This window comes from Taudactylus pleione, unplaced genomic scaffold (assembly GCF_031769625.1).
Source record: "Taudactylus pleione unplaced genomic scaffold, aTauple2 ptg000066l, whole genome shotgun sequence".
Lineage (NCBI taxonomy): Eukaryota > Metazoa > Chordata > Amphibia > Anura > Myobatrachidae > Taudactylus > Taudactylus pleione.
Window position 1 is genome coordinate 20,142,517 of NW_028284468.1, and position 26,849 is coordinate 20,169,365.

Sequence of the window (26,849 nt, forward strand, 5' to 3'; positions counted from 1 at the left end):
AGTCACTATTATGCCTATGTAATTTATTAATTATTAAGTCTATTACAAATATTTGAAAAAAACATGTTGATCAAAATTGTGCCCCCTCATGTATAGTGCCACCACTGAGCAGCACCACCACTGAGCAGCCACCTGGTATGAATGTGCCACTGGTTGTTAATTTGCAGTGGGGCTCACCATGTATTTCCCTAGTACCATGATGGGCCAGACCCATCCTGGATAATCTACTATCTACTGTACTGTGATATTGTATGAGAAGTCACCAAAGATCTTTGTGACCATAAAAAGCATTAGGCTGCAGGCAAGATGTTCTTATACAGGTCACAGAAATACAAAGTACTGTATTTTCTAATATACATAGTAATTTATAGCAATAGATGCCATAGTTCCTAACAATACACAAATTTTGCTAAAGAACATGGAAGAGATGCATCAAAATTCACTGATAATAAGTGATAACATTTCAACTCACTGTTTATACTGATATTATTTACAGTAGTTTATACCCATATTGACATCAAATGTGTATCAGGAACCTGGTTAATAACTAATTCCTTTGCATGTACCTCTTTCAAAGCAAATACATCTGCCTGGTACACACAGAAAAATAAATGCCAGTACGACCCTAGGTTTAAAATATTTACATTCAGCACAATGTATACATGTGGTATGATCTTACTTTGTTTTGGCTTGGGGTTAATCTAACTGATCACACCTATTGGTGCCACTAGTCTACCAGATACTCACTGACTGTGTCCACTGTGCACTACCATGATACTGTACCCCAGTTACAGAAGAATACTCACTGACACAATTAGGCTCCTTAACCAGTACCTGGAACTGTTTGCTACTGATTCAGCGCCTCTTTGCTAGTGATTATGGCTGGATTGCCCTGACCGCTTATTTTGGATCAGGACTGCTGGGTAGTGAGCAGAGTGTTGACTCAGGATGTTGGCTTCAACACTTTTATGTGTACTTTACATGAATACATCATATATATGTGTCTTGAAAGCAAAAATTGGAACCTTCAGAATAATTATGTTTATAGATACCATAAACTTACACACAGCACCTTGTTAAAGGAAATTGATGTTATTTCTGCCATTTACAGTATATACATTTTACATACACTGGCTGGCAGGTGGTAATTCAGTATCCTGTTCCTTTAACTAGTCCTAGCTCATTCCCATATCTTACACATGAAATCAGCCTGAACCATTGGAGACACATTGTGAAATGACTGGGGGTGCTCACATTACCCAACATCCATATACCATAGTTTGTGGCAATACAAATATTGGTGGTTGCTCAAGTATAGACAAAACTCACAGAAGGCCTGGGTCATAGTCTTAATTTAACTTTGCACTTTGTGCCATGAAAGGTGTTTTCTCCCTTTCTACACACTGCCAGGGTGAGGCTCAATCCCATCTCTACCCTGGCTGTACTAAATCAGTGCTGGGAGATCCATCTTTAAATCTGATGGCTAAAATGGCATTTGCTATATTAAATAACTGCCCGACAAAGACTCTCCAACCTAAGAGCCATCTTTATTTCTCTTTGTCATTACCTGCAGCTATAGCTTGTACAGTGATTGAGTTTAGCCTCCACAGGCATGAAAGCTAGTACAGTGCCTCCATGACCAGGCATACACTATCAACCTACAGTGATCCTCATTTGTATATTTTTTCTTCAATGCTGATAGCATGTCTAAAGATACAATTAAACTAGTCCAGAATATTACATGACCTATATGTATGATTACCATGTTTTGTAACAATCACATTGTTTTGCTGAAATAAAACAATAATCATAATGAACAATAATTTGAAAAAGAATAAAACGATAACAATAAACTTAAAGTCGGTTACTTACGGGTTTCCCAGAAGAGCAGAAATACACTGATCACTAAATTCCTCAATTAAACACAAAGATTTATCAGGTAATATTTCTTTGTATACAAATTCTTGGATAGTATGGTTCCAAGCAGAAGGAAGAATCCAAAACTGATCTCCAAACAGTCCTTGAAACTCTGCTTATTAAAAAAAAAAGTTTTTTTAAAACCTTAATGGCCCATATTGTTATATACACACACAGTAGATAGATAGATAGATAGATAGATAGATAGATAGATAGACAGTACTTTCTCCCTTTTGTATCCTGTAGGTACAGATGAAATGGGACCTTCTTAATGCAATTCCAGGTTGCAATAATCTGGTCGGTGAATTCCTAGTTACTGTGGGGAAGAAAGATAGAAGCTGAAGGCTACGTCCAGTGTGGGATTCTATGACTGCGATCTAAATATTTTTGTGATATGCTTAATATACAAGTATATATATGGTACGGCCATATTTAGATTATTTAATGAATCTTCATGGTTTAATCAATTACTACACTATCAGGCGCTGGTCCTTGTTCCCCTTTTTTCTTAGATTTATCCGACCTACCAATCAGTTTCCTCAAGGATCAAGTAGCCATCTGTTTCAAAAAGGAGTATAGTGTGATCTAACATCTAAGGAGGAAATAGACGCCCTTAATCGTATTTTTTTCCCGTGTGATTGAAGAAAACAAGAGGCAGCGCCGTAGTTCTATTTCTTTTTTGTAATTAGTACTTGCACCTGTTAGAGGCTGATAAAAGTGTGTCAGGGATTTTACTCAGTGTCTCACTACCTGGGGAAACAGGCAGCAGGCTTGTTAAGAGACACTGTGATTTACTGACCATGAGTACTGTACATATACCTGTGTTTGGGATAAGGGCATTGGGTCCTACCACAGTTGAGAAAGAGATCCTGTTTGTTTAGCTAGAGCCGTGAAATGTTAGGATTTTGTTTTATGTTCTTTCTTAAGCTGGGTACACACTAAATGATGTGTGTACCCAATGATCCTTCGGGCGATCCCGCCGCACCGATGGGCTGACATATCGGGTGGCCAGTACACATTAGATGATACGGTACCTGACCGGCCAATATGTCGGCCCCTGCCGCATCCCGTTGCATGGGGTCATAAGGAACATCATCAGGTTGAGTTTCATGTAGCGCTGAACAGAAGAAGCTGCTGATGACCCCACGGGAGCATGAACCGGCCCATGCAGAGTGAGTACACACTGCATGATTTGAACAATTTGTCATTCCGATGTGTTAGAATTGGGCAAATCATTCAAAATATCGCTAAGTGTGTACCCAGCTTTACTGTACAATAAACTAGCTTTGACTAATTACATGGAAACCCTGGACTGGTGTGATGTTTCCTGGATGATGTGTGTTTGGAAGTGCCCATCTACCCCAGGAAAGGGCACCCCTGCCTTGATCTCAAAACAATATGTATATATTTATAGATAGATACATAGATACAACATAGTCTGCTAGAATATATAAACATATAATAATATAGGTGTCTTCTCACTAAGCAGTAAAGTCTGATAAAGTTGGATTGAAGCTATGTTGTGCAACAAGGGCTACATCACAACTTATTGCAAAGCAGTACAGTATTTCAATGCTCACACTTGATGCATGATTATTTTCAGTAATTTCTATGTCAGGGTTGGGATTTCTTTGAAAACGGTCCTCTTACTCATGCAACAACCTCATGTCGGTTACCAGTCCTGTTTTGTAAGGGAAGAGCAGACAACAGTCTAGTTTAGGAGGCCTAAACTGGTCACATCTGATATGGAGGGGGGTCATATTTATTAATATTAATAATCCCAAACAGGAGCTGGGGGCGTTTGTACGGTCAGGGTGGTAATATACATACAATGCCCATTGGAGGTCGGTCCACCCATAATCTTTTTTGAATATATAATATTTAGCTCTGTAAATAAAATATATATTATAGATCATACATTTACTATGTTATCAGAATAATGCTCACATCTTCTTTACTTGTTGAGTCTTTAAGGTGATACTGGTGTTAAATGAGTCATAACCATATGTTCAGATCTACTACTGAGACAAATCAGACATTTCAATCCGGCCATAAATTCTCTGATTTTAACTATACTCAGGGGAGTCTTTGCTTCACTTTGTTTTGTAATTTTACCTCAGAAGAAGATTTATTTGCAAAAGGATTAATTACTTGGCAATTCTTAGTGAAAAAAACAGTAACTTCTATACTTTTATCAGCAGATTGTTTATGGAACACTGTGACAATATAACCTAATGTGCGGGATGTTTTCTGCTGTCATCTCCACAGATGGGCCTTCTATGCTCACAAAGCTTCAATGCCTCTACAGACCTTCATTAGTTAGGCAACAGAGGCTATCAGATTGATAGCAGGTATTTCTATTATATGCCACTGAACATCGCGGTAAATATATTTAATTGTCCTTATCACTGACAAAATAGGTTTAAAGCTCCTATCTGTAACATTTCTACAAAAGATTAAAAACTTTTCATTACATTAAGCTATATTTTTGTGCGTTTGTATTTTTAATTGGGGTTTAAACTATCTTTTTATAAACATACAATTATATGCTGTAGTTCTCAGAATATGTACCTACTGTACATAACATATATCTGTCACCAAAAAACAACTTTAAAGTAACAATTATATGAAAATATGTCTCACCATCGAAGTATGCTGGATCTCTTTGCTTTGTATAGTATAATGCATTGTTAAGTGAATTGTTCAATATTTTCTCCATCCGTTTCAGTAATATGCAATCATGCAGGTCTTTCTCAGCATCAAATCTTTCAACTGAACCTTTGATTTGCTCTAAGGTAAAATAAAACATTAGGAACATTTAGGTTACTGAAGAAACTACATACCGGTGTAGATGGGTTGACAAATATTGTCAAGAATTGGTTAAAAATAATTCCACACAAAAGAGGTGGCTGTTTTGGTCTTTTGCCCAAACATGACCATAGACAAGAACTGCTGCCACTGGTGGCTGACTTATTTTGATACAAACAACATCCTCCTCCTGAATTTTTTCAACATTTTCTTGTCCAGCACATTCATCATCAACATTCTCTGTAGTATCAGATACACAAATATCCCCCACATCCTGTTTCACTTCCACAGTAGTATCCTAAATTACTATGTCACCATCTTTACTTTTACTGCTACTGATCCTCACATTTGCTGAGAGTGCAAAAATGGTGGTATGAGGCTTCTCTAGGATTACAGTGTCAAAAATGTCAGACTCACACATAGCACTCATGGATACCCTAAGGGATATATTTACTAAAGTGCAGGTGTATAGAAGGGGAGGTGTTGCTCATAGCAACCAATTGGATTCTAGCTATCTTCTAGAAGGTACTATATAAATGATAAGTAGAATCTGATTGGTTGCTATGGGCAACAACCCCACTTCTATGAACCTGCACTTTAGTAAATATACCCCTTAGAATCTCCTCAGGAATTTGTAAAGTTTGTGAACACAGGGCCTGAATCAGCTGAATGCAAATTCCCAATTGGCGGGGGGAGGCCTCTTTCTCTCATCTGTAGCAGCCAGCCGGTTTGCATGATCCCATGGGTCACTTAGCTGGCCGATGTTCCTGCAGGTTATCCAATGCTGCATTGTACAATGCAACTACTTAATATGTAATGCATGCAGGAGGTGTGATGCCTTTTGATGCATTCAGTGGCGGACCTAGACTTTTCATTTAGGGGAGGCGGTTTAATGATAATAACCCTCACTCCTCCTCTCTTCTATCCTGGCGCCACCCCTTTTTGGTCCCAACTCCTCCCTTTGGTGACTCCTACTGTGCCTCACACACAGCCAGATGCCAACCCTCCCACACTGTGTGGCCAGGGACAAACGCCGTGTTCATGGGAGGTGGTTTCCTTGCATGTGTGTATACCTATATATATATATATATATTAGGGGTGTGCACCGGCCACTTTTCGTGTTTTGTGTTTTGGTTTTGGATCTGGATCTTTCTTCGTGTTTTGGATCTGGATTGGTTTTGCCAAAACCACCTTTCCGTGTTTTGGGTTCTGGGTTTTGTGTTTTGGATCTGTATTTTTTTGAAAAAAAGCATAAAAACAGCTAAAATCACAGAATTTGTAGGTTTTTCTGCTCCTATGCTATTATTAACCTCAATAACCTTAATTTCCACTCATTTCCAGTCTATTCTGAATACCTCACACCTCACAATAGTGTTTTTATGTCCAAAAGGTTGCACCGAGGTAGCTGGATGACTATGCTAAGCGACACGAGTGGGCGGCACAAACACGTGACCCATCTAGGCGTGAAACTGCAGTGGCAGACAGGATGGCATTGAAAAACTAGGCCCCAAACTGTACATAATGCAAAGAAAAAAAAGAGGTGCAAGATGGAATTGTCCTTGGGCCCTCCCACCCACCCTTATGTTGTATAAACAGGACATGCACACTTTAACAAACCAATCATTTCAGCGCCAGGGTCTGCCACACAACTGTGGCTGAAATGATTGGTTCGTTTGGGCCCCCACAAAACAAGCTGGCAATTAATCTGTCCCTGCACAAACTGGCTCTACGGAGGCAAGATGTCATCCTCATCCTCCTCATCCACCGATTCCTCACCCTCTTCAGTGTGTACATCCTCATCCTCACAGAGTATTAATTCGTCCCTGCTGGAACCACAGGTCCCTCTGTACGTTCTGGAGGCTGGTCTCCCTGGAAGAGTTGATAATTCATTTTATGAACATCATCTTCTCCACATTTTGTGGAAGCAACCTCCTACGCCTTTCGCTGACAAGGTTCCCGGCTGCACTAAACACTCTTTCGGAGTACACACTGGAGGGGGGGCAACTCAGGTAAAATAGAGCCAGTTTGTACAGGGACCTCCAAATTGCTTCTTTTTCCTGCCAGTACAGGTACGGACTGTCTGACATGCCTACTTGGATGCTGTCACTGATGTAATCCTTTAACAGACAGACGCACGCTTGTCGCTGCTGCTTTGAGGATTCAAGTGCGGCTACAGCCCACACAATTCACAAAGACAGAAAAAAAAAAAGAATATTTTTATTGTTTGTGGAGCACACTTTGAGGGTTACACCACCCTTTAACAGACAGACGCACGCTTGTCGCTGCTGCTTTGAGGATGCAAGTGCGGCTACAGCCCACACAATTCACAAAGACAGAAAAAAGAAGAAGAATATTTTTACTGTTTGTGTAGCACACTTTGAGGGTGTCACCACCCTTTAACAGACAGACGCACGCTTGTCGCTGATGCTTTAAGGATGCAGGTGCGGCTACAGCCCACACATTTCACAAAGACCGAAAAAAAAAGAACAATATTTTAATTGTTTGTGTAGCACACTTTGAGGGTGTCACCACCCTTTAACAGACAGACGCACGCTTGTCGCTGCTGCTTTAAGGATGCAGGTGCGGCTACAGCCCACACAATTCACAAAGACAGAAAAAAGAAGAATATTTTTATTGTTTGTGTAGCACACTTTGAGGGTGTCACCACCCTTTAACAGACAGACGCACGCTTGTCGCTGCTGCTTTGAGGATGCAAGTGCGGCTACATCGCACACAAGTCACAAACACATTAAAAAAATAGTTTTTTATTTTTTGGAGCACTTTGAGAGTTACACCACCCTTTAACAGACAGACGCACGCTTGTCGCTGCTGCTTTAAGGATGCAGGTGCGGCTACAGCCCACACATTTCACAAAGACCGAAAAAAAAAGAACAATATTTTAATTGTTTGTGTAGAACACTTTGAGAGTTACACCACCCTTTAACAGACAGACGCACGCTTGTCGCTGCTGCTTTAAGGATGCAGGTGCGGCTACAGCCCAAACATTTCACAAAGACCGAAAAAAAAGAACAATATTTTAATTGTTTGTGTAGCACACTGTGAGGGTGTCACCACCCTTTAACAGACAGACGCACGCTTGTCGCTGCTGCTTTAAGGATGCAGGTGCGGCTACAGCCCACACAATTCACAAAGACAGAAAAAAGAAGAAGAATATTTTTATTGTTTGTGTAGCACACTTTGAGGGTGTCACCACCCTTTAACAGACAGACGCACGCTTGTCGCTGCTGCTTTGAGGATGCAAGTGTGGCTACATCGCACACAAGTCACAAACACATTAAAAAATTTTTTTTGATTTTTGGAGCACTTTGAGAGTTACAACACCCTTTAACAGACAGACGCACGCTTGTCGCTGCTGCTTTGAGGATGCAAGTGCGGCTACAGCCCACACAATTCACAAAGACAGAAAAAAAAAGAACAATATTTTAATTGTTTGTGTAGCACACTTTGAGGGTGTCACCACCCTTTAACAGACAGACGCACGCTTGTCGCTGCTGCTTTAAGGATGCAGGTGCGGCTACAGCCCACACATTTCACAAAGACAGAAAAAAAAAGAACAATATTTTAATTGTTTGTGTAGCACACTTTGAGGGTGTCACCACCCTTTAACAGACAGACGCACGCTTGTCGCTGCTGCTTTGAGGATGCAGGTGGAATCTAGACGGGATTTGGAACCGAGGACACACTACCTCCATCAATTGTCTAAATCCCACTGCACTAATGTCGGATACCGGACGCACGTCTAACACCAACATAGCAGTCAAGGCCTCAGTTATACGTTTTGCTTCAGGATGACTGCTGTCGTACTTCATCCTCATCGCTAGGGACTGTTGGAGGGTCAATTGTTTAGTAAAAGTAGTGATGTTCCTACTTCCTCTCTGGGATGATGAACAACTCCCAGCAGCAGCAACAGCACTAGGAGGAAGTGGTTCTTGATCTTTCCCTATTTTATTTTTATCGGAGAAAGTTTGGTCCTCCATTTATGTTATATTGATATATAATATACGTGCGGCTAAAGCGCACACAAACACAGAAAATATTTTTTTATTTTTGCTGGAGAGTAGTGCACTTTGTGGGTTACACCACCCTTTAAGAAATGAGCCAGCCGGCTCTTTACTTATGGGACACAGGCGCACGCTTGGCGCTGCTCCTTTGTTGATGCACGTGCAGCCACAGTGCACACAAGTCACAAACACAGAAAATATATATTTTTTTGGTTTGGAGTGTACTTTGGGGGTTACAGAACCCTTTAACGGTCAAGCCAGCCGGCCCTTTACTTATGACACAGGCGCACGCTTGGCACTACTTTGTTGATGCACGTGCGGCTACTGCGCACACAATTCACAATCACAGAAAATATTTTTTTATTTGGTTTGGAGTGTACTTTGGGGGTTACAGCACCCTTTAACGGTCAAGCCAGCCGGCCCTTTACTTATGACACAGGCGCACGCTTGGCACTACTTTGTTGATGCACGTGCGGCTACTGCGCTCACAATTCACAAACACAGAAAATAATTTTTTTTTTGGTTTGTACTGGAGTGTACTTTCGGGGGTTACAGCACCCTTTAACGGTCAAGCCAGCCGGCCCTTTACTTATGACACAGGCGCACGCTTGGCACTACTTTGTTGATGCACGTGCGGCTACTGCGCACACAATTCACAAACACAGAAAATAATTTTTTTTTTGGTTTGTACTGGAGTGTACTTTCGGGGGTTACAGCACCCTTTAACGGTCAAGCCAGCCGGCCCTTTACTTATGACACAGGCGCACGCTTGGCACTACTTTGTTGATGCACGTGCGGCTACTGCGCACACAATTCACAAACACAGAAAATAATTTTTTTTTTGGTTTGGACTGGAGTGTACTTTGGGGGTTACAGCACCCTTTAACGGTCAAGCCAGCCGGCCCTTTACTTATGACACAGGCGCACGCTTGGCACTACTTTGTTGATGCACATGCGGCTACTGCGCACACAATTCACAAACACAGAAAATAATTTTTTTTTTGGTTTGGACTGGAGTGTACTTTGGGGGTTACAGCACCCTTTAACGGTCAAGCCAGCCGGCCCTTTACTTATGACACAGGCGCACACTTGGCACTACTTTGTTGATGCACATGCGGCTACTGCGCACACAATTCACAAACACAGAAAATAATTTTTTTTTTGGTTTGGACTGGAGTGTACTTTGGGGGTTACAGCACCCTTTAACGGTCAAGCCAGCCGGCCCTTTACTTATGACACAGGCGCACGCTTGGCACTACTTTGTTGATGCACGTGCGGCTACTGCGCACACAATTCACAAACACAGAAAATAATTTTTTTTTTGGTTTGGACTGGAGTGTACTTTCGGGGGTTACAGCACCCTTAACGGTCAAGCCAGCCGGCCCTTTACTTATGACACAGGCGCACGCTTGGCACTACTTTGTTGATGCACGTGCGGCTACTGCGCACACAATTCACAAACACAGAAAATAATTTTTTTTTTGGTTTGGACTGGAGTGTACTTTCGGGGGTTACAGCACCCTTAACGGTCAAGCCAGCCGGCCCTTTACTTATGACACAGGCGCACGCTTGGCACTACTTTGTTGATGCACGTGCGGCTACTGCGCACACAATTCACAAACACAGAAAATAATTTTTTTTTTGGTTTGGACTGGAGTGTACTTTTGGGGGTTACTGCACCCTTTAATGGTCAAGCCAGCCGGCCCTTTACTTATGACACAGGCGCACGCTTGGCACTACTTTGTTGATGCACGTGCGGCTACTGCGCACACAATTCACAAACACAGAAAATAATTTTTTTTTTAGTTTGAACTGGAGTGTACTTTCGGGGGTTACAGCACCCTTTAACGGTCAAGCCAGCCGGCCCTTTACTTATGACACAGGCGCACGCTTGGCACTACTTTGTTGATGCACGTGCGGCTACTGCGCACACAATTCACAAACACAGAAATTATATTATTTTTTTAGCACTTGCGGGGAGCACCCCTGATGGACAGAGCACCCCCTGGACAACACTACAGCACCCCTTTAGGACTGGGACACTGCACAGGACTTTGGAGTGGACACAGCCCCTATGGAGAACTGACTGCACAACACAGTCCAGCCAGCCCCTATGGACTTTGAAGTAGTGGACACAGCCCCTATTAACAACAGCAGCACAGCACAACACAGCCAGCCCCTATGGACTTTGAAGTAGTGGACAACAGCAGCACTACACTACACTACACAGCCTTAACTCCCACCCTCCCTCTTCACTGTCCACAGCCGAGTGAGAAAATGGCGCCGACGCGGGTACCTTATATAGGATCCAAAACCCGCGAGACTCGGAAGGCGGGATGATGACGTTTTGCCTCGATTTCAGATCCGAGTCAGGCGGGAAAAGTCGAGCCTGATTCGGATCGGACTCGGATCGGGGGGGCTCGGGGGGGTTCGGATTTCAGAAATCCGAACCCGCTCACCCCTAATATATATATATATATATATACAGACATATACTGTTATAGTATAGCACATTCATACATTACATAGGACACATACATATATATATATATATATATATATATATATATATGAGAGAGAGAGAGAGAGAGAGTAGCAGGTGTGGCACTCCAGACAATGATACCAATTAGTTAGTTATATATATTAGGGGTGTGCACTGGCCACTTTTCATGTTTTGTGTTTTGGTTTTGGATCTGGATCTTTGTTCGTGTTTTGGATCTGGGTTGGTTTTGCCAAAACCACCCTTCTGTGTTTTGGGTTCTGGGTTTTGTGTTTTGGATCTGTATTTTTTTGCAAAACAGCATAAAAACAGCTAAAAATCACAGAATTTGTGGGTTTTGCTGTTCCTATGCTATTACTAACCTAAATAACATTAATTTCCACTCATTTCCAGTCTATCCTGAACACCTCACACCTCACAATATTGTTTTTAGACCAAAAGGTTGCACCGAGGTAGCTGGATGACTATGCTAAGTGGGTGGTACAAACACATGGCCCATCTAGGAGTGACACTGCAGTGGCAGACAGGATGGCAGTTTGAAAAACTAGGCCCCAAACAGTACAATGCAAAGAAAAAAAGAGGTGCAAGATGGCATGACCGTGATGGGCTTTTTCATCCCACGGACAACAACTGTCTCCCCTTGTGACCGATTTAAACAAACCATCTCACCATCAGACTCCTCCTCGTCAACTTCCTCCTCAGCGCCAGTTACACCAATATCCTCATCCTGTTGTACTTCAACAGTGACATCTTCAATTTTAATATATCAGCAAGTGGAGTGTGGGTGCTCCTTCCAGCACTTGCAGAGGGTGTGCAAATGGTGGAAGGAACCACCTCTTCCCGTCCAGTGTTGGGAAGGTCAGGCATCGCAACGATCACCACACTTGGACTCTCCATGGGGATTTGTGATATCTTCTTAGAATTAGAAAGCACAGTTCTTTGCTGTGCTTTTGCCAGCTTAACTCGTTTGATTTTTGTAGCTGGAGGAGGGCTTCCATCGTCATGTGAAGCTGAACCACTATTCATGAACATAAGGGAGGACCTTAGCCGTTCCTTGCCACTCCGTTTCGTAAATGGCACATTGGCAAGTTTACGTTTCTCCTCAGACGATTTAAATGTATTTTTTAAGGTCATTTTCCTGAACTTTGCCATTTGGGATTTTATATGCCCTCTACATTGGGCATCGGCCTTGGCAGACCACGGTGATGGCATTTCATCGTCTATGTCATAACTAGTGGCAGCAGCTTCAGCACTAGGAGAAAGTGGTTCTTGATCTTTCCCTATTTTATTTTTATCAGACAAATTTTTGTCCTCCATTTATGTGATATTGATGCACGTGCGGCTAAGGCGCACACAAACACAGAAAAATATTTTTTTATTTTTTTTTCAGGTACTTTGGGATTACACCACCCTTCAACAGATGAGCCAGCCGGCTCTTTACTTATGACACAGGTGCACGCTTGGCGCTACTTTGCCACAAGCTTGGCACACCTATCTTTGGGCACATTCCTCTTTGCAACACCTCTCAAGCTCCATCAGGTTGGATGGGTAGCGTCGGTGCACAGCCATTTTCAAATCACTGCAGAGATGTTCAATCGGATTCAAGTCTGGGCTCTGGCTGGGCTACTCAAGGACATTCACATAGTTGTCCTGAAGCCACTCCTTTGATACCTTGGCTGTCTGCTTAGGGTCGTTGTCCTGCTGAATTATGAACCGTCGCCCCAGACTGATATCAAGAGCACTCTGGAGCAGGTTTTCATCCAGGATGTCTCTGTACATTGCTGCATTCATCTGTCCCTCTATCCTGACTAGTCTCCCAGTTCCTTCAACTGAAATACATCTCCACAGCATGATGCTGCCACCACCATGCTTCACTGTAGGGATGGTATTGGCCTGGTGATGAGAGGTGCCTGGTTTCCTTCAAACATAACTCCTGGCATTCACTCCAAAGTGTTCAATCTTTGTCTCTCATGGTCTGCGAGTCCTTCAGGTGCATTTTGGCAAACTCCAGGCGGGCTGCCATGTGCTTTTTACTAAGGAGTGGCTTCCATCTGACCACTCTACCATACAGGCCTGATTGGTGGATTGCTGCAGAGTTGGTTGTCCTACTGGAAGGTTCTCCTCTCTCCGCAGGTGAATGCTGTAGCTCTGACAGAGTGACCATCGGGTTCTTGGTCACCTCCCTGACTAGGGCCCTTCTCCCATGATTGCTCAGTTTAGACGGCCAGCCAACTCTAGGAAGAGTCCTGGTGGTTCTGAACTTCTTCCATTTACGGATGATGGAGGCCATTGTGCTCATTGGGACCTTCAAAGCAGCAGATATTTTTCTGTACCCCAGACTTGTACCTCAAGATAATACTGTCTTGGAGGTCTACAGACAATTCCTTGGACTTCATGCTTGGTTTGTGCTCTGACATGCACTGTCAAGTGTGGGACCTTATATAGACAGATGTATGCCTTTCAAAACCATGGCCAATCAACTGAATTTACCACAGGTGGACTCCAATTAAGCTGTAGGAACATCTCAAGGATGATCAGTGGAAACAGGATGCACCTGAGCTCAATTTTGAGCTTCATGGCAAAGGCTGTGAATACTTATGTACATGTGATTTCTTAGGGTTTTTTTTATTAAATTTGCAAAAATCTCAAAAAAAACTTTTTACACGTTGTCATTATGGGGTATTATATGTAGAATATTGAGGACAAAAATGAATTTATTCCACTTTGGAATAAAGCTGCAACATAACAATATGTGGAAAAAGTGAAGCGTTGTGAATACTTTCCGGATGCACTGTATATATATATATATATATATATATATACATACCACTTATCCCCAAGCAAGCAGTGTCATTCCAATTAAACAAACTTGTATGAAGTTACATCAAAAACTTGACTTCAGACTTTTTGGGGTTTAGACACCCCTTTGTCAAGGTGAAGAGATGGAAGTCATGTTTTTGATGTAACTTAATACAAATTTGTTCCATTGGAATTACACCAAGTGACGCTGCTTGCTTGGGGATAAGTGATTTCAATTGTGCCAGAAGGCACCAGTGGATAGTATTACAGTCGTGAGAGTGCCGGACCGTTGGTTTTATATATATATATATATATATATATATATATACACAGTAGTATCCTTTTATTTCTGGATGAAGGCACTCTCCATGAACAATATCAAAAATTTATTTAATGAAGATAGTACATAGCATATATTAGATTACACACAATTTAGTCAACGTTTCGGTTCATAGATGAACCATTCTTAAGACTGGTGTCCAAAATCTATCAAAAATTACACAATAGCAAAATAGGGTATCTATATGCTGTATAAAACAGCTAGATGCAATTCAGTTTCAAGCTCCATAGATATGCCACACTTGCCTACCCTCCCGATTTCCGTGGGAGCTTCCCGATATAGGCTGGGAGCTCCTGCTACCCTGGAAAGCATGTAGGTTCCCCCGGTTTTTCTCACTGCTCTTTCAAACCTACACACTGAGCATGCGTAAGTTGGTCGGGGCGGGGCCTTACTGAAAGATGTCACAACGCATGACATCAGTGGCTAGTCATTCGCTAGGTGGCCCGCAACCCCGTGGTGGCCGCCCGGCTGCTCAGCTAGTCCAGCATCAGCAAGCAGTCTCACAGACACTGTGGCTGCCTTTCCCGGAGTCAGTGACTGCAACAGTGGCAGCAGTAGCAGAGCCAGCAGCCTTTCCTGGAGTCAGTGACTGTGTGATAGCAGCGTCAGTGGTAGCAGTGCCAGGGGCCAGGAAGCCCAGCAGAAGCCAGCAGCACCCCGGGTCAACTTTACCATTCCAGCCAGCCACTTCTCTGAAAGGTAAGTCCTCCATAAAGAGAGGAGGGACTGCGGCCGCTGGTGGGGGTGGGGTTACTCTGAGCTATAGGATTAGTAAGAGGGGAAGGGCAGGGGAGCACAAGGGGGAAGGACTGGAGAGCACAGTAAGGCATTTTGGAGAAGGGGAGCAGTAAGCAGAGTGGGGAGCAGTGTGTGAGATATGAATAGGGGAAGGGGAGCACTATGTGTGGGATGTGAATAGGGGAAGGGGAGCACTATGTGTGGGATGTGAATAGGGGAAGGGGAGCACTATGTGTGGGATGTGAATAGGGGAAAGGGAACACTATGTGTGGGATGTGAATAGGGGAGGGGGAACGCTATGTGTGGGATGTGAATAGGGGAAGGGGAACACTATGTGTGGGATGTGGATGGAAGAAGGGGAGCACTGTGCTTGGAATATGAATAGGGAAAGGGGAGCACTACGTGTGGGATGTGAAAAGGGAAAGGGGAACACTATGTGTGGGATGTGAATAGGAGAAGGGGAACACTATGTGTTGGATATGGATGGAAGAAGGGGAGCACTGTGCTTGGGATATGAATAGTGGAAGGGGTGCACAGTATGGGATGTGCATAGGGGAAGAGGAGTGCAGTGTGTGAGGAAACCTGCTCTGGCAGTATGCTTCTCTTAGTTTTCAACTTCCACTGCAGAATACACCCCTCAGTGGCAATAAGTATGCCCACAGGTGGAGCTAGATACGCACTTTGGACGGAATTGGTCACGCCCCCTCTGCGGTGCGCCGAACATCACATATCTCCCTGAAGCTAATTTTCAAAAGTAGGCAAGTATGGCCAATATGCAAATGACATATATAGTAAAAGCCTCAGACCACTGAGAACATTAGAGCCTAAACTTAGAGAGAAATACAAACATGTAAGTCAAACAACGTGGGTCACGCTTAACAACCACGCCTATGGAGTTCCGGGTATTCAATAGACCAGGGCAGAAGTGTGTAGATATATATATATATATATATATATAACACACTTATTACAAAGGACATACACACATATGCACATATATATATATATATATATATATATATAGATCTACAAGTGGACGGTTTGCTATATTAACATTCGTTTGGCCTTGCACCTGTTATCAGAACTTCAGGTGTTGTGCAGTTTTCTACACTATACACACACACACACATATATATATATATATATATATATATATATATATCACACATATTACATAGAAACAAACACACATACACACACATAAATATTATATAGCACACACATATATTACATAGGAGCAAACACATACAAAAACACACATAAATATTGTATAGCACACACATATCACATAGGAACAAACACACATGCACACACACATGCATATAAATATTATGTAGCACACACATATAAATATTATATAGCACACACATATATTAGAACACACACATGCACATACACATATATATTATACAGCACACACATATAAATATTATATAGCACACACATATATTAGATAGGAACACACACATACACATATATATTATATAGCACACACATATATTACATAGGAGGAACATACATACATACACACCCACACACACATATATATATATATATATATATACACACACATATATATATATATATATATATATATATATACATATTGTGACAAAGTCAGGGTAGGGGTCCCTCTCCTGGGGTAGATGGACTCCCTCTTTACACACACAGCAGCCGTAGAAACAGGATACAAGTCTGGGGTTCTCATACAAACTGGTCGGCGCCAGTCTTTATTGTGCCAAATGAATGTAAACATAAACAAAACATAAACATAAGTCCTAGCCCAGCTGAGCACTAGCTACACAGCAGATTCCCTCTCTATAATAATGGTAGGGCCTATTGCCCTCACCATCAACAAAACACGTGCACAGTACTTACAAGGAAAGTAACCAAGTGTCTCTGAACAGGCTAGTCTGCCTGCTCTCCCAGGTGTGAGACACTCAGCCACAAACAAACCCAGCTTATATTAGCCATTTCCAGCTGCAAGCCCTAATGAGCCTGTTACCAGGCTGACAGGCCCAAAATCTGGAGTGGTCTGTGGATGGAGCCCTCCCTCTCCTCACATCCACACCCCCAGGACCCAAACCGGCTCTTCTCTAAAGCCGACATTTCTAGTCTGTTTTTCCCAAACAGACTTCTCCTGGGGGTTTCAGGACACATATGACAGGAACCTAGGACATACATATAAGCCATTTCATACTTCTCCAGTGCTTCTATCACAATCTAAATATATATATATATATGTATATATTCACAGACAAACCTTCACTTACATTGACATCCTGACATGTTGCAGAAGGTTGTTGATGGGCGCAGGGCCAAGCAGTTACATCATTTGGTTCCGCCCCCTCTCCATATATCCATGAATTGCGGTACTATGCTGCAAATTGGCGTGGCTACGATGTGTGGGAGAAAAAAAACACATTTGGTTTCTCAGGGGGGGTTTCTGAGTACTCGGGTGCGCTACTGGCAGCACCTGGGGTACTGATACTAGAGGCAGGGCGGAAGGAGGGGCTGTTGTCATGCCACTGCTCCTCTGCCATTGCTGCTCCTCTGGCATTAGGAGTGTGTGCATTGTGCCAGGAGCAGGAGGGGGAGGAGCGGAGCCCATTAGTCCTCAGCACTGTGGCCATTGTGATTGAACATGGATGACGCCGCACAGTGTCTGGGGGAGTTTTCAGTTACTCCTGAGTCCCAGAGCCTGAGCAGACAGGCAAGGACGCTAGGGGGGGTGATCACTCTAAACGCCCCGCCCGGGATCCGCCACTGGCTGCATTACCATAGTTGCAAGGATGGAATTGCAAAGCTGCTTGTGTGCAGCTTTGCAATTCCATCCTAAGCTGAATCAGACCCACAGTTTGTTCTTCAGCCTTAGAGGGGGGGGAGTTTGTGCAGTGCTTTGCTGTATTACTGGTAACAATTCTTGACTCAGAGCAAGCAGGTGTCGCATGTAGGGTTACAAATAGGGCCATCAAGAATAGGGGAGTGGATACTAATTACCCAGGTCTGGGCTTGTTGGAGGGGCATGGCACCCTCCTCCCTCTTACCTGTTAGCAGCCCAGCACTCACTGTTGTGTGCTGGACTGCAGCAGGAGACCAAGTAGACTGCTACTTCCGCTGAACAGCAGCAGTCTCCTCTCTGTGGGGGGAAGCAATCACACTGATCATGCCCCCCTGGATTTGGTGCCAGGCTGAGAGGCTGACAGCATCCCCCCTCCCCAGTGCACAGTGCCATGGCAAATAGGTTTTTAACATTTTTCTTAGGGGGTGTGGTCATGCCTCCAGTGATAAGGCCAGGCCCCCTCATCAGTAATTGGGCTCAGGACAGCTCTTAATGGCCCTGGTTACAAAAGATTCCTGACTGTTTGGCCCCCTACTTCCAAAATGGCATTTTAGTGCAAAAAACAGCAGCAGCTGGACCACCACTTGCAAAGAAAGGCCATGGTCTGAGCCTTTCCTTGCCACTGCATGTGGTGTAATGCATGCTGACAATTTTATGTTTTCGGCAGTAAATGTTCCCTTTATTGCTAGAGGTGATGTTTTTTCTTTAACATTGTGAAATATTATTTAGCTTTCAAGTGCCCTTTCTTAATCTTCTTTCTCCTTGACCACTTATAGTAGATGTTGAAGTACTATCATGACTGGCAGCAGCCACAGAGCTAGTTCTGGGCTAGTACTGGCTCTTCTATCGACTGATCCATGATTGGTTTTATTTTTGACACCATCTAAGAAATCATTTGTATACCCTTGTAATGCCACTGAAGTGGTATGACATGACTCGCCTAACTCCTGTATTTTTTTAGTCCTCTATTTGATCATAGATTTCTTTGTGTAGAACCAGGAATAACAGAGGATGTTTGGCCTTTTCTTGATGTGGATGGTGCAGCACAATGTAACTGGAATGACAACATGAGCATCCAGATAGTTTGTGAGTTACCAATGCTCAATACTGGTGTTATGTGTCATCCATCCACAGCTTCTACATCCATTGATCTAATTTAAAATAAAATGTAGTTACATATTTGCGGGCGAAGTCCAAATGTATTAAATTATCCTCAAATTTCTGGATCCTTTATAAAAGAAGGCATCAATGTCTATGAAGCAAGCCCCCTAGGACAGTGCATTGGAGAGAAAATGGAGGAATCTCACTAGACTTGCATCCTGTTCCAGTGAGCAAAACTGTTTACCACTGTATAAATTATTTAAATGTTGGGGACTCTTTTGCTCGAAATAGAAAAGATGTAAAGGTTCTGTCACGGCACCTCAAAGGTGGCAGAAATCTAATACACTTCTCTGATGTTAATTTAGGATAATTTGCGCAATAAGTATTAGAATCATGAAGTCTGATATGTGAAATAAAGAATACTTGTATAGTACACAACAAGTGTTGTTTTATTTTCTAACACATAAAAGAATATATAAATTCACATTCAATACAATCTAAAAAAATAGATACAACCGGTTGTATTAATAAAACCAAGCTATATGAACCTGAGCTGATTGTAAAGAAAATCACTCTTAATAGCTGAATTTCATTTTTTTAGCTATATAAATATATTGTCCTCCTTGTAATTGCCACTTCACGGATATTCCAAACAAAATTGTCCAAATGGCAAATGTAAGCTAAAGGGGATTCAGCCTTGGCAACGCTGGTGTAATGGCTAATGCATTTCCCTGTCATTAGACAGCTTCCTCAGAGACAATGGATGGTTTCCACATCAAAGGCACAAGGATATATACCCCCATTCATTTATCACAACAATGTGCACATGAAGGAATGGGGGTTGGGACCAATTAGCATTGCAACAATATATATAAATAAAGAGAAATGAAAGGGGGTATATATACTTGTGCTTTTGATGTGGAATCCATCCAATGCTTCTGAGGAAGCTGTCTAATGACAGGGAAACGCGTTAACCATTACACCAGCGTTGCCAAGGGTGAATTCCCTATTGCTTATATTTGCCATTTGGACAGTTTTGTTTGGAATATCCATGAATTGGCAATTACTAAGTTGTAACCAGTCCATCCTACCATTGTGGGAAATCTCCATTTAGCCCCTCCCGCATTCAATTAGCTGCGAAAACTGTCTTTTTTTGCCATCGTTGAAATTGGCTGACTTTCGTCAAAAAACAGCAAAATCGTCTGATTTTCACCAGAAAAATGGCAAAAACGGGAGGGACGAAAAAACAATAGATGCGAGAATAGGCGAAAAACTCTGAAAATGACATATGTACCCCAAAAAATGGCTGCTGTACATCTGAAATTCTTTTAGAAGTGTATGATTGACCGTAATAAAAATACTTTGGGTACTTAAATTGCATCGGTTGGAGGTAATTTGCATATATGGAAAACGTAAAAAAATTATAGAAAGCTATTTTTTTCCAGGAAATTACTGTTCCACGTAATTGGGGTTACATTAAAATGGATGCAAGTATATTTTCGTGTCGTAAAAGCAAAATTATAAAAACTGTTAAAAAACCGCCTGCTGTGGCAACGTGCAATGTTTAATACACTTGACGCATCCATACTGCCCCCTGAAAAACCAGACCAAAAATACGTTGTACTCATTTTCAACGATTTTTTTTTTTGTCACCCAAAATTTGACCAGTAGTTTTTCGACAAAGTACGAAACTTATGAAAATTTTTTGGAGTCATTTATCATTAGGGGGGTGTTCAAAGGGTTCTGAAAGAAATCCCCAAATTTTTAGGCAAAAATAGGGATTTTGCATATTTTTTCTCCTGGTCTGGGTTGGATAAAACTTTTCTCCTGTGTTATTTCGCCGTTTTCCCCTGATTCACGTTTTCGCCTGTTTTTTTTGTTGAAAATTGGCAGATTTCTCCAGATTTTGGGAGAAAATTGGCCAATTTCGCAGTTTTTTTGTGAAAACCAGATGATTTTGCAGATGGTTAAAAAATTGGCAGTTTTTGTCGCTAATTGAATACGGCCCTAAGTCGCAATCCAAGACACAGACTGCTGGTAACATTATGGACATCGCTTATCCTCCATTAAGTTGCAGTTGAAATACATCCACTATTGAGAAATATCTCATTGGACTCTGGTAAGGCTGAGGCTTGAGAAAGAAATAGAGGACTATTTGACTGAGGTAGCGTCAACAGACACATAATGACTGACCAAACTGGTCATGAGGGACAAAGCTGAAATCAATGGATTGGAGAATTGTAAGGGATAAATCTATAGTAGATAAACAGTTATATGAAACAAGACTCTTGAATGATCAGCAGAGAAGAAAAGATTGAACTTTGCTTGTGCTAATCTTGATAGGAGGTGCTTAAAAGCCTGCATAGAAGTGAGATCTCTTAGTCCTAATTGACTTGACATTTAGAAAAATAATGATTGCAATAAGTGAAAATAAATATGTTGTTGTAAGTGTTGATGGTGCTTTGTCACCTGTCATCGCATGTTGTCTGTGGCTGTAATTGTAGTGGATCCAACTTCACACTATCTTTCCATTATCTCCAACAAACTTGCGTCCTTGTCATGTGAAAAAAGTCTTCTCTGGTAAGATTGCAGGCTATCTCTATTCTCTTTATCCCTAGCAGCAAGTGAGCTGTTTAAAAGGATGAACACATAGCCAGCATTTTAACTAAGCCTGTGGATCGATTAAATATCTAGATATTTTGGTGGCCATAGCTGCACTTGAGAATTGCAAACAAACAGATTAGTACACCATAATCAAATAACTATATCATTAACAGACATATGGAATATATGAATCAAAGGTTCAATAATATAGTTTGTTTTCTGTGACATTATAAACAGCAGCATTGTGCATTGTATCTCAGGGCAAACTTATGGATTTCAGTAGACAGCCTACGTAGTCAGAATAAGTAGTCATACTGGTACACATAGCTGTAAGTCAGGCTGGTACACATAGCTGGTAGTCAGAAAAAAACAAGTCATAATACAGTAGCAGGTTTTCAGAGCAATAACTGTGTCAGTACATGGGAGGACAAACAGACAAGCATAACAAGTATCAAGACAGGTACTGTAGCTAGGTATATGTGTCAGGATTAGTTGGTATATATAAGCAGAGAGCACAACAAACCCAAATAGTGACCTTTGTGCATTGATGCAGAACAGCTCTGCCCAGTGGTTCAGGTCTGAAGCAGGACTGCAGGCTCTCATGCAGCCATGATTTAGTTCTTCATTAATTATTCTATTCCTATTAATATATTTATTGTAGTCTGCAGATCACGTACATTATTTTTGAATATATAAAAAATTATAATAGAATATTGAGATTTTATTAGTTGGAAGCACTTAATAAAATAACACATACTGCTTAATGATCTAACATTATCAGAGGATAGGGGCAATAGAGGACTATATTTCCATAAGGAGAGCAGGGCTTGTGGAAGCCTACAGTATCAGAAGCTGAATGCTGCTTCCATTTAATTATCCATTACTAGTTCTGTGACATATTAAAGCCCGCTACTGCTATTTGCTGCCATTTTAAATATTGATACTATTTGTGACATATTAATGTCCAACTGTGAAATCATCCTAATGTAAGGCTCCCACCAAATATGTTATAAAGAACTTATTACAACCCAATTTAAAAACAATGAAATTAGTGAACAAACCAAGATGCATAAATAATAATACAAAAAAATACCTATAAGAAAAAGATCAAAAAGCAAAAAAAATAAACTTGCAAAATTCAGACGTTTGTTGGAGTGAAGATAAGTACTTGTATTGGAGTATAGGCAACTGAATCAAGAAAACAACATGGCAATATGCTGGCAGCAGCCCTTGGGAAGTGGTAAGAGCGCTATGTGCTATTACACACACACACAATGGTTTTGTATGTCCGGATAAAAACTAGAGATGTGCGCTGACCCTCATGTTTTGGTTTGGATCTGGATCCCCCCTGGTTTTGGATCTGGATTGGTTTTGCCAAATCCTCACCTCCGTGTTTTGTTTTCGTGTTTTGGTTTTGGATCTGGATTTTTTTCTTAAAAAACCATAAAAACAGCTAAACTCACATAAAATGGGCCTGATTTTGTTCCTACAGTATAATTAACCTCAATAACATTTATTTACAGTAATTTCCAATCACTTTTGATCACCTCACAATATTATTTGCTTCATCTAGTTAAGGCCAAAAGGTTGCATCCAGCTAGCTGGCTGACGAAGCTAAGTGACACAGTGGGCGGCACTAACATGTGGCAGTTCAGCTTCTAATTTTCAAAACAGATACAGACTGTTATACAGTGTGGGTTGGATACACCAATAGTGCACTTACTGTGACAGCAGTGTCGGGCGGGGTTGCTGACAGTGTCCTCAGTACATGGAATGGTAGTGCTGCGGTGCTGGCAGTGTCCTCAGTGAAGGGTACCGGTGATGTCGGCAGTGCGGGGGTGCCAGCGGTGTCTTTAGTGCAGGTTTGCTGGCTGTGGCAGCAGTGCGGGGGTGCCAGCAATGTCTTTAGTGCTGCTTTGCTGGCTGTGACGGCAGTGCAGGAGTTGCTGGCGGTGTCCTCAGTACATGGAATGGCAGTGCAGGGGTGCCAGTGGTGTCTTTAGTGCATGTTTGCTGGCTGTGTCGACAGAGCAGGGGTGCCAGCGTTGTCCTTAGTGCAGGTTTGCTGACTGTGTCGGCAGTGCAGGGGTGTTCTCAATGCAGGGTGCCGGCAGTGTCGGCAGAGTGGGGGTGCCAGCGGTGTCCTCAGTGCATGTGTGCTGACAGTGTCGGCAGTGCAGGGGTGCTGGTGGTGTCCTCAGTGTCGGCAGTGTGGGGGTTGCTGACGGTGTCCTCAGTATGTGGGATAGCAGTGCAGGAGTGTCGGCAGCTGTGGTGTCGGCAGCGGGGGATGCTGCCAATGGGAGTGCCAGCGGTGTCAGCAGCGGGAGGTTCCAGCGGTGTCAGGCCCCCCAGAGAGAGAGAAAAAGAAGATGGTGTCCGCCATCCCCCGATGGCGGACACCATCTTCTTTTTCTCTCTCTCTGTGAATTTTCAATGGGCTTAACGCTGATTGGCTGAGAGCCATGACAGAAGGCTCTCTCAACCAATCAGCATTAAGCCCGCTCAAAACAAAACCCCACGACCCAACAGCGGGGTTGCAAGGTTTTGCCTGGAGTGAGGGATCCGGGGAAGGCAGGGAGATCCGAGCTTCGCTCGGATCACCCCGAATCCCCAAAATTCAGGTGGGTTCGGATCTCTGAGATCCGAACCCGTTCATCTCTAATAAAAACTTTTTTTTCCGTGGATCAGTCACTTTCACAAGCAACGGTTTTGTGCCATGTGTAATGTTAATGCCGTGTGTTTTCAATTTCTTTTCAATCTTTAAAACTGAAGACCATGGACAGCAGCCGTCCTAGTCAGTGGTTATCACGGCTGTAACACGGAGACCGTACCGTGTTCGTGCAGGGTGAAAGCCCTAATGTATTTGTAAATTCCACAACGGAAAAAAAACATCCAGTTTTTGCCGGACGGACAAATTCGTTGTGTGAAATAGCCCTACCTGGGAAAGTTCTTTTGTAACAGTTCTTAATACTAATGATTGTGCTATTTTCTGTACATAGAGATGCATGCAAACTGCTTAAAAGAAAGCATATTACAGATGGTTCACTCTAAAAATTTATTCTATCCAGCCTGAATGATACATTGTATATTAATCATCAGCAATGAAGTGGACTATTAGTGTGAATTCTATTGATCAAGCTGATTGATGTCTTTTTGATATTAAATAATTAAGTTGAATTAATTTGTACATATTTAATTTGTTTCTTTATATCCTGCTTGTTTTCATGATTTTCATTGGTTGGTAATATTGTAGTACATTTTCTTACTTCTCTCTACCCAATATTAATGTTAATGTTCTGCTTGGCATAAAATTGGGCACTACTGATTGGGCATTGCTAGTGGCATATTAATAGGCACTGCAGTTGGTATAGTAGGTGCAAGTACCTTGATTGCTGGCATTTATTGCCCATTATTACTACTAGAAGCTTGTTATAATCCTTATTGTTAGTACTGGTACATAAATGGCCTCCGTGTTTATGCTGGCATTTTATTAAGCTTTTTTTAATACCAGTTGCTCATTACTAGGCATTACTATTGCTACTGATTTACACTTGCCATTAATGTTACTTCTGTACATACAGTATCACTGAGTAGCACTGCTGTAGCTGTTGGTATATGCAATGGTTCCCAAGTTTGTTAGTGAAAATCCTTAGTGCAAGTGTCTCTCATTAGGAGCTATAAGATTCCTAGTGGATAATAGTAATTCATTTCAAGTGAAATATTAATAAAATATAACATGCATTTTTTATTGGGCATCTTTATTTTTTAAGTACAACATTTTTTACATAAAGCCCTTTGGAGGTGTCAGGATCCAAATATAAGGCATCCAATATCTAGTTGGTTACCTACCATAATTAAGGATAAAAGACATTCTAGTAATGCTGAGAAAATCCTCACCAGCCATATTATCCTTTAAAGATTTCCAAGGATTGTTTACTCTCTGTAATAAACGGCTTTTTATGTGTTTTGAAACCGTTCTTAAATAGCGATAAGTTGAACATACTGTATTTGAAAGGGCAAAGCATCATTCATTTCATGTCCTTTTACCATATACATTCAAAACATGATAAAGGAGTTAGCAAATATAAATATGATTCTTGTTTTAGAGGAGAACTTTGCAACAAAAAACACTGTAATGTATTTAAGAATACTCTTATACGGTACATAAGTTATGTGATGATTACAATATTATTTCACTGTTATTTATCAGCTTACAACTCTAACCGGAAATTCTAAAAGGTAATCATTGTATAAAGACTTTATCTGTCACCGTAACATTATATAAAAACAGGCATGTACTGTAAAGGCAGAAACTGAGAGCTGCATTATGCATTTCACCACAAAACATTATCCCCACAAACTTATATTTTCCCACCAGTATATAGTAACCCACATTATATTTATAATAAAGCACTATTCTACTTTCTACAATAATCACATAAATAACTGAATAACACCAACAGTCAAAAATGTATCTAAAAGCAAATATGTTTAAACTGGTGTATAAATTATTATTTTAAAATTGGTATAACATTATCATTTTAAAAAAAAATGATGCTATACATGCAACAATGTTAGAAAGGAACATTACATTTGTTTATTTTGATCTAATCAATGAATTAGCGGGATGCATCTTCATACAGTACCTAATAAGAGCTTGAATCCTGCCATACCGTCCAGATTGAATTCTTTGTCTTCATTCTTCAAAAGTAAAACAGCTTTCCAAATGGCTGAAATAACCTTTCTAAGTGCTGTTTCATTATATGTTTCAGAAGAATTACACACCGCCAACAGAACAAGCAAAAGTGCTAGCTTCATTGTCAACTTCCCTGTACCTACACCTGTTTTGTAGAAAGAGATGTGTTTCTCAGACTTTGCTGCTGGATCAATATTAATAGCTGAAGACCTGTGTGTTGGGTGTAGCTAACCTTGTGTTCTGGCTGTGGGTGGGATTCTTTAATGAATTATTAACCTTTTATTATAAAGTAGAAATGTACAGACATCAGTGGCAGTGCTCCAATACATACAAAAAGAAAGCATGGCTATATCTGTAATAGTCACTGTGAATATCAATAAATAAATATAGGCGGACCATGGAGCAAAGTCTTTCCAAAGTTTTAAAGATATGTACAGTAAAAAAATATATCTGCCTTAAAATGAAAGGGATGTAGTAAG

The 26,849-nt window shown here is 41.6% G+C and overlaps 1 protein-coding gene across 1 annotated transcript in view; it reads right to left on the reverse strand.

Moving 5' to 3' along the window:
- Positions 1-26,492, reverse strand: part of CUNH16orf89 (chromosome unknown C16orf89 homolog) — a 167,390-nt gene extending 140,898 nt beyond the window's left edge. The window contains exons 1-3 of the mRNA XM_088466904.1: positions 26,321-26,492; positions 4,561-4,707; positions 1,873-2,029 (exon numbers count right to left, since the gene is read on the reverse strand). Of these exons, the coding sequence (XP_088323030.1) occupies positions 1,873-2,029; positions 4,561-4,707; positions 26,321-26,492 (476 nt within the window). The remainder of the gene's footprint in view (positions 1-1,872; positions 2,030-4,560; positions 4,708-26,320) is intronic.
- Positions 26,493-26,849: the final 357 nt, after the last annotated feature.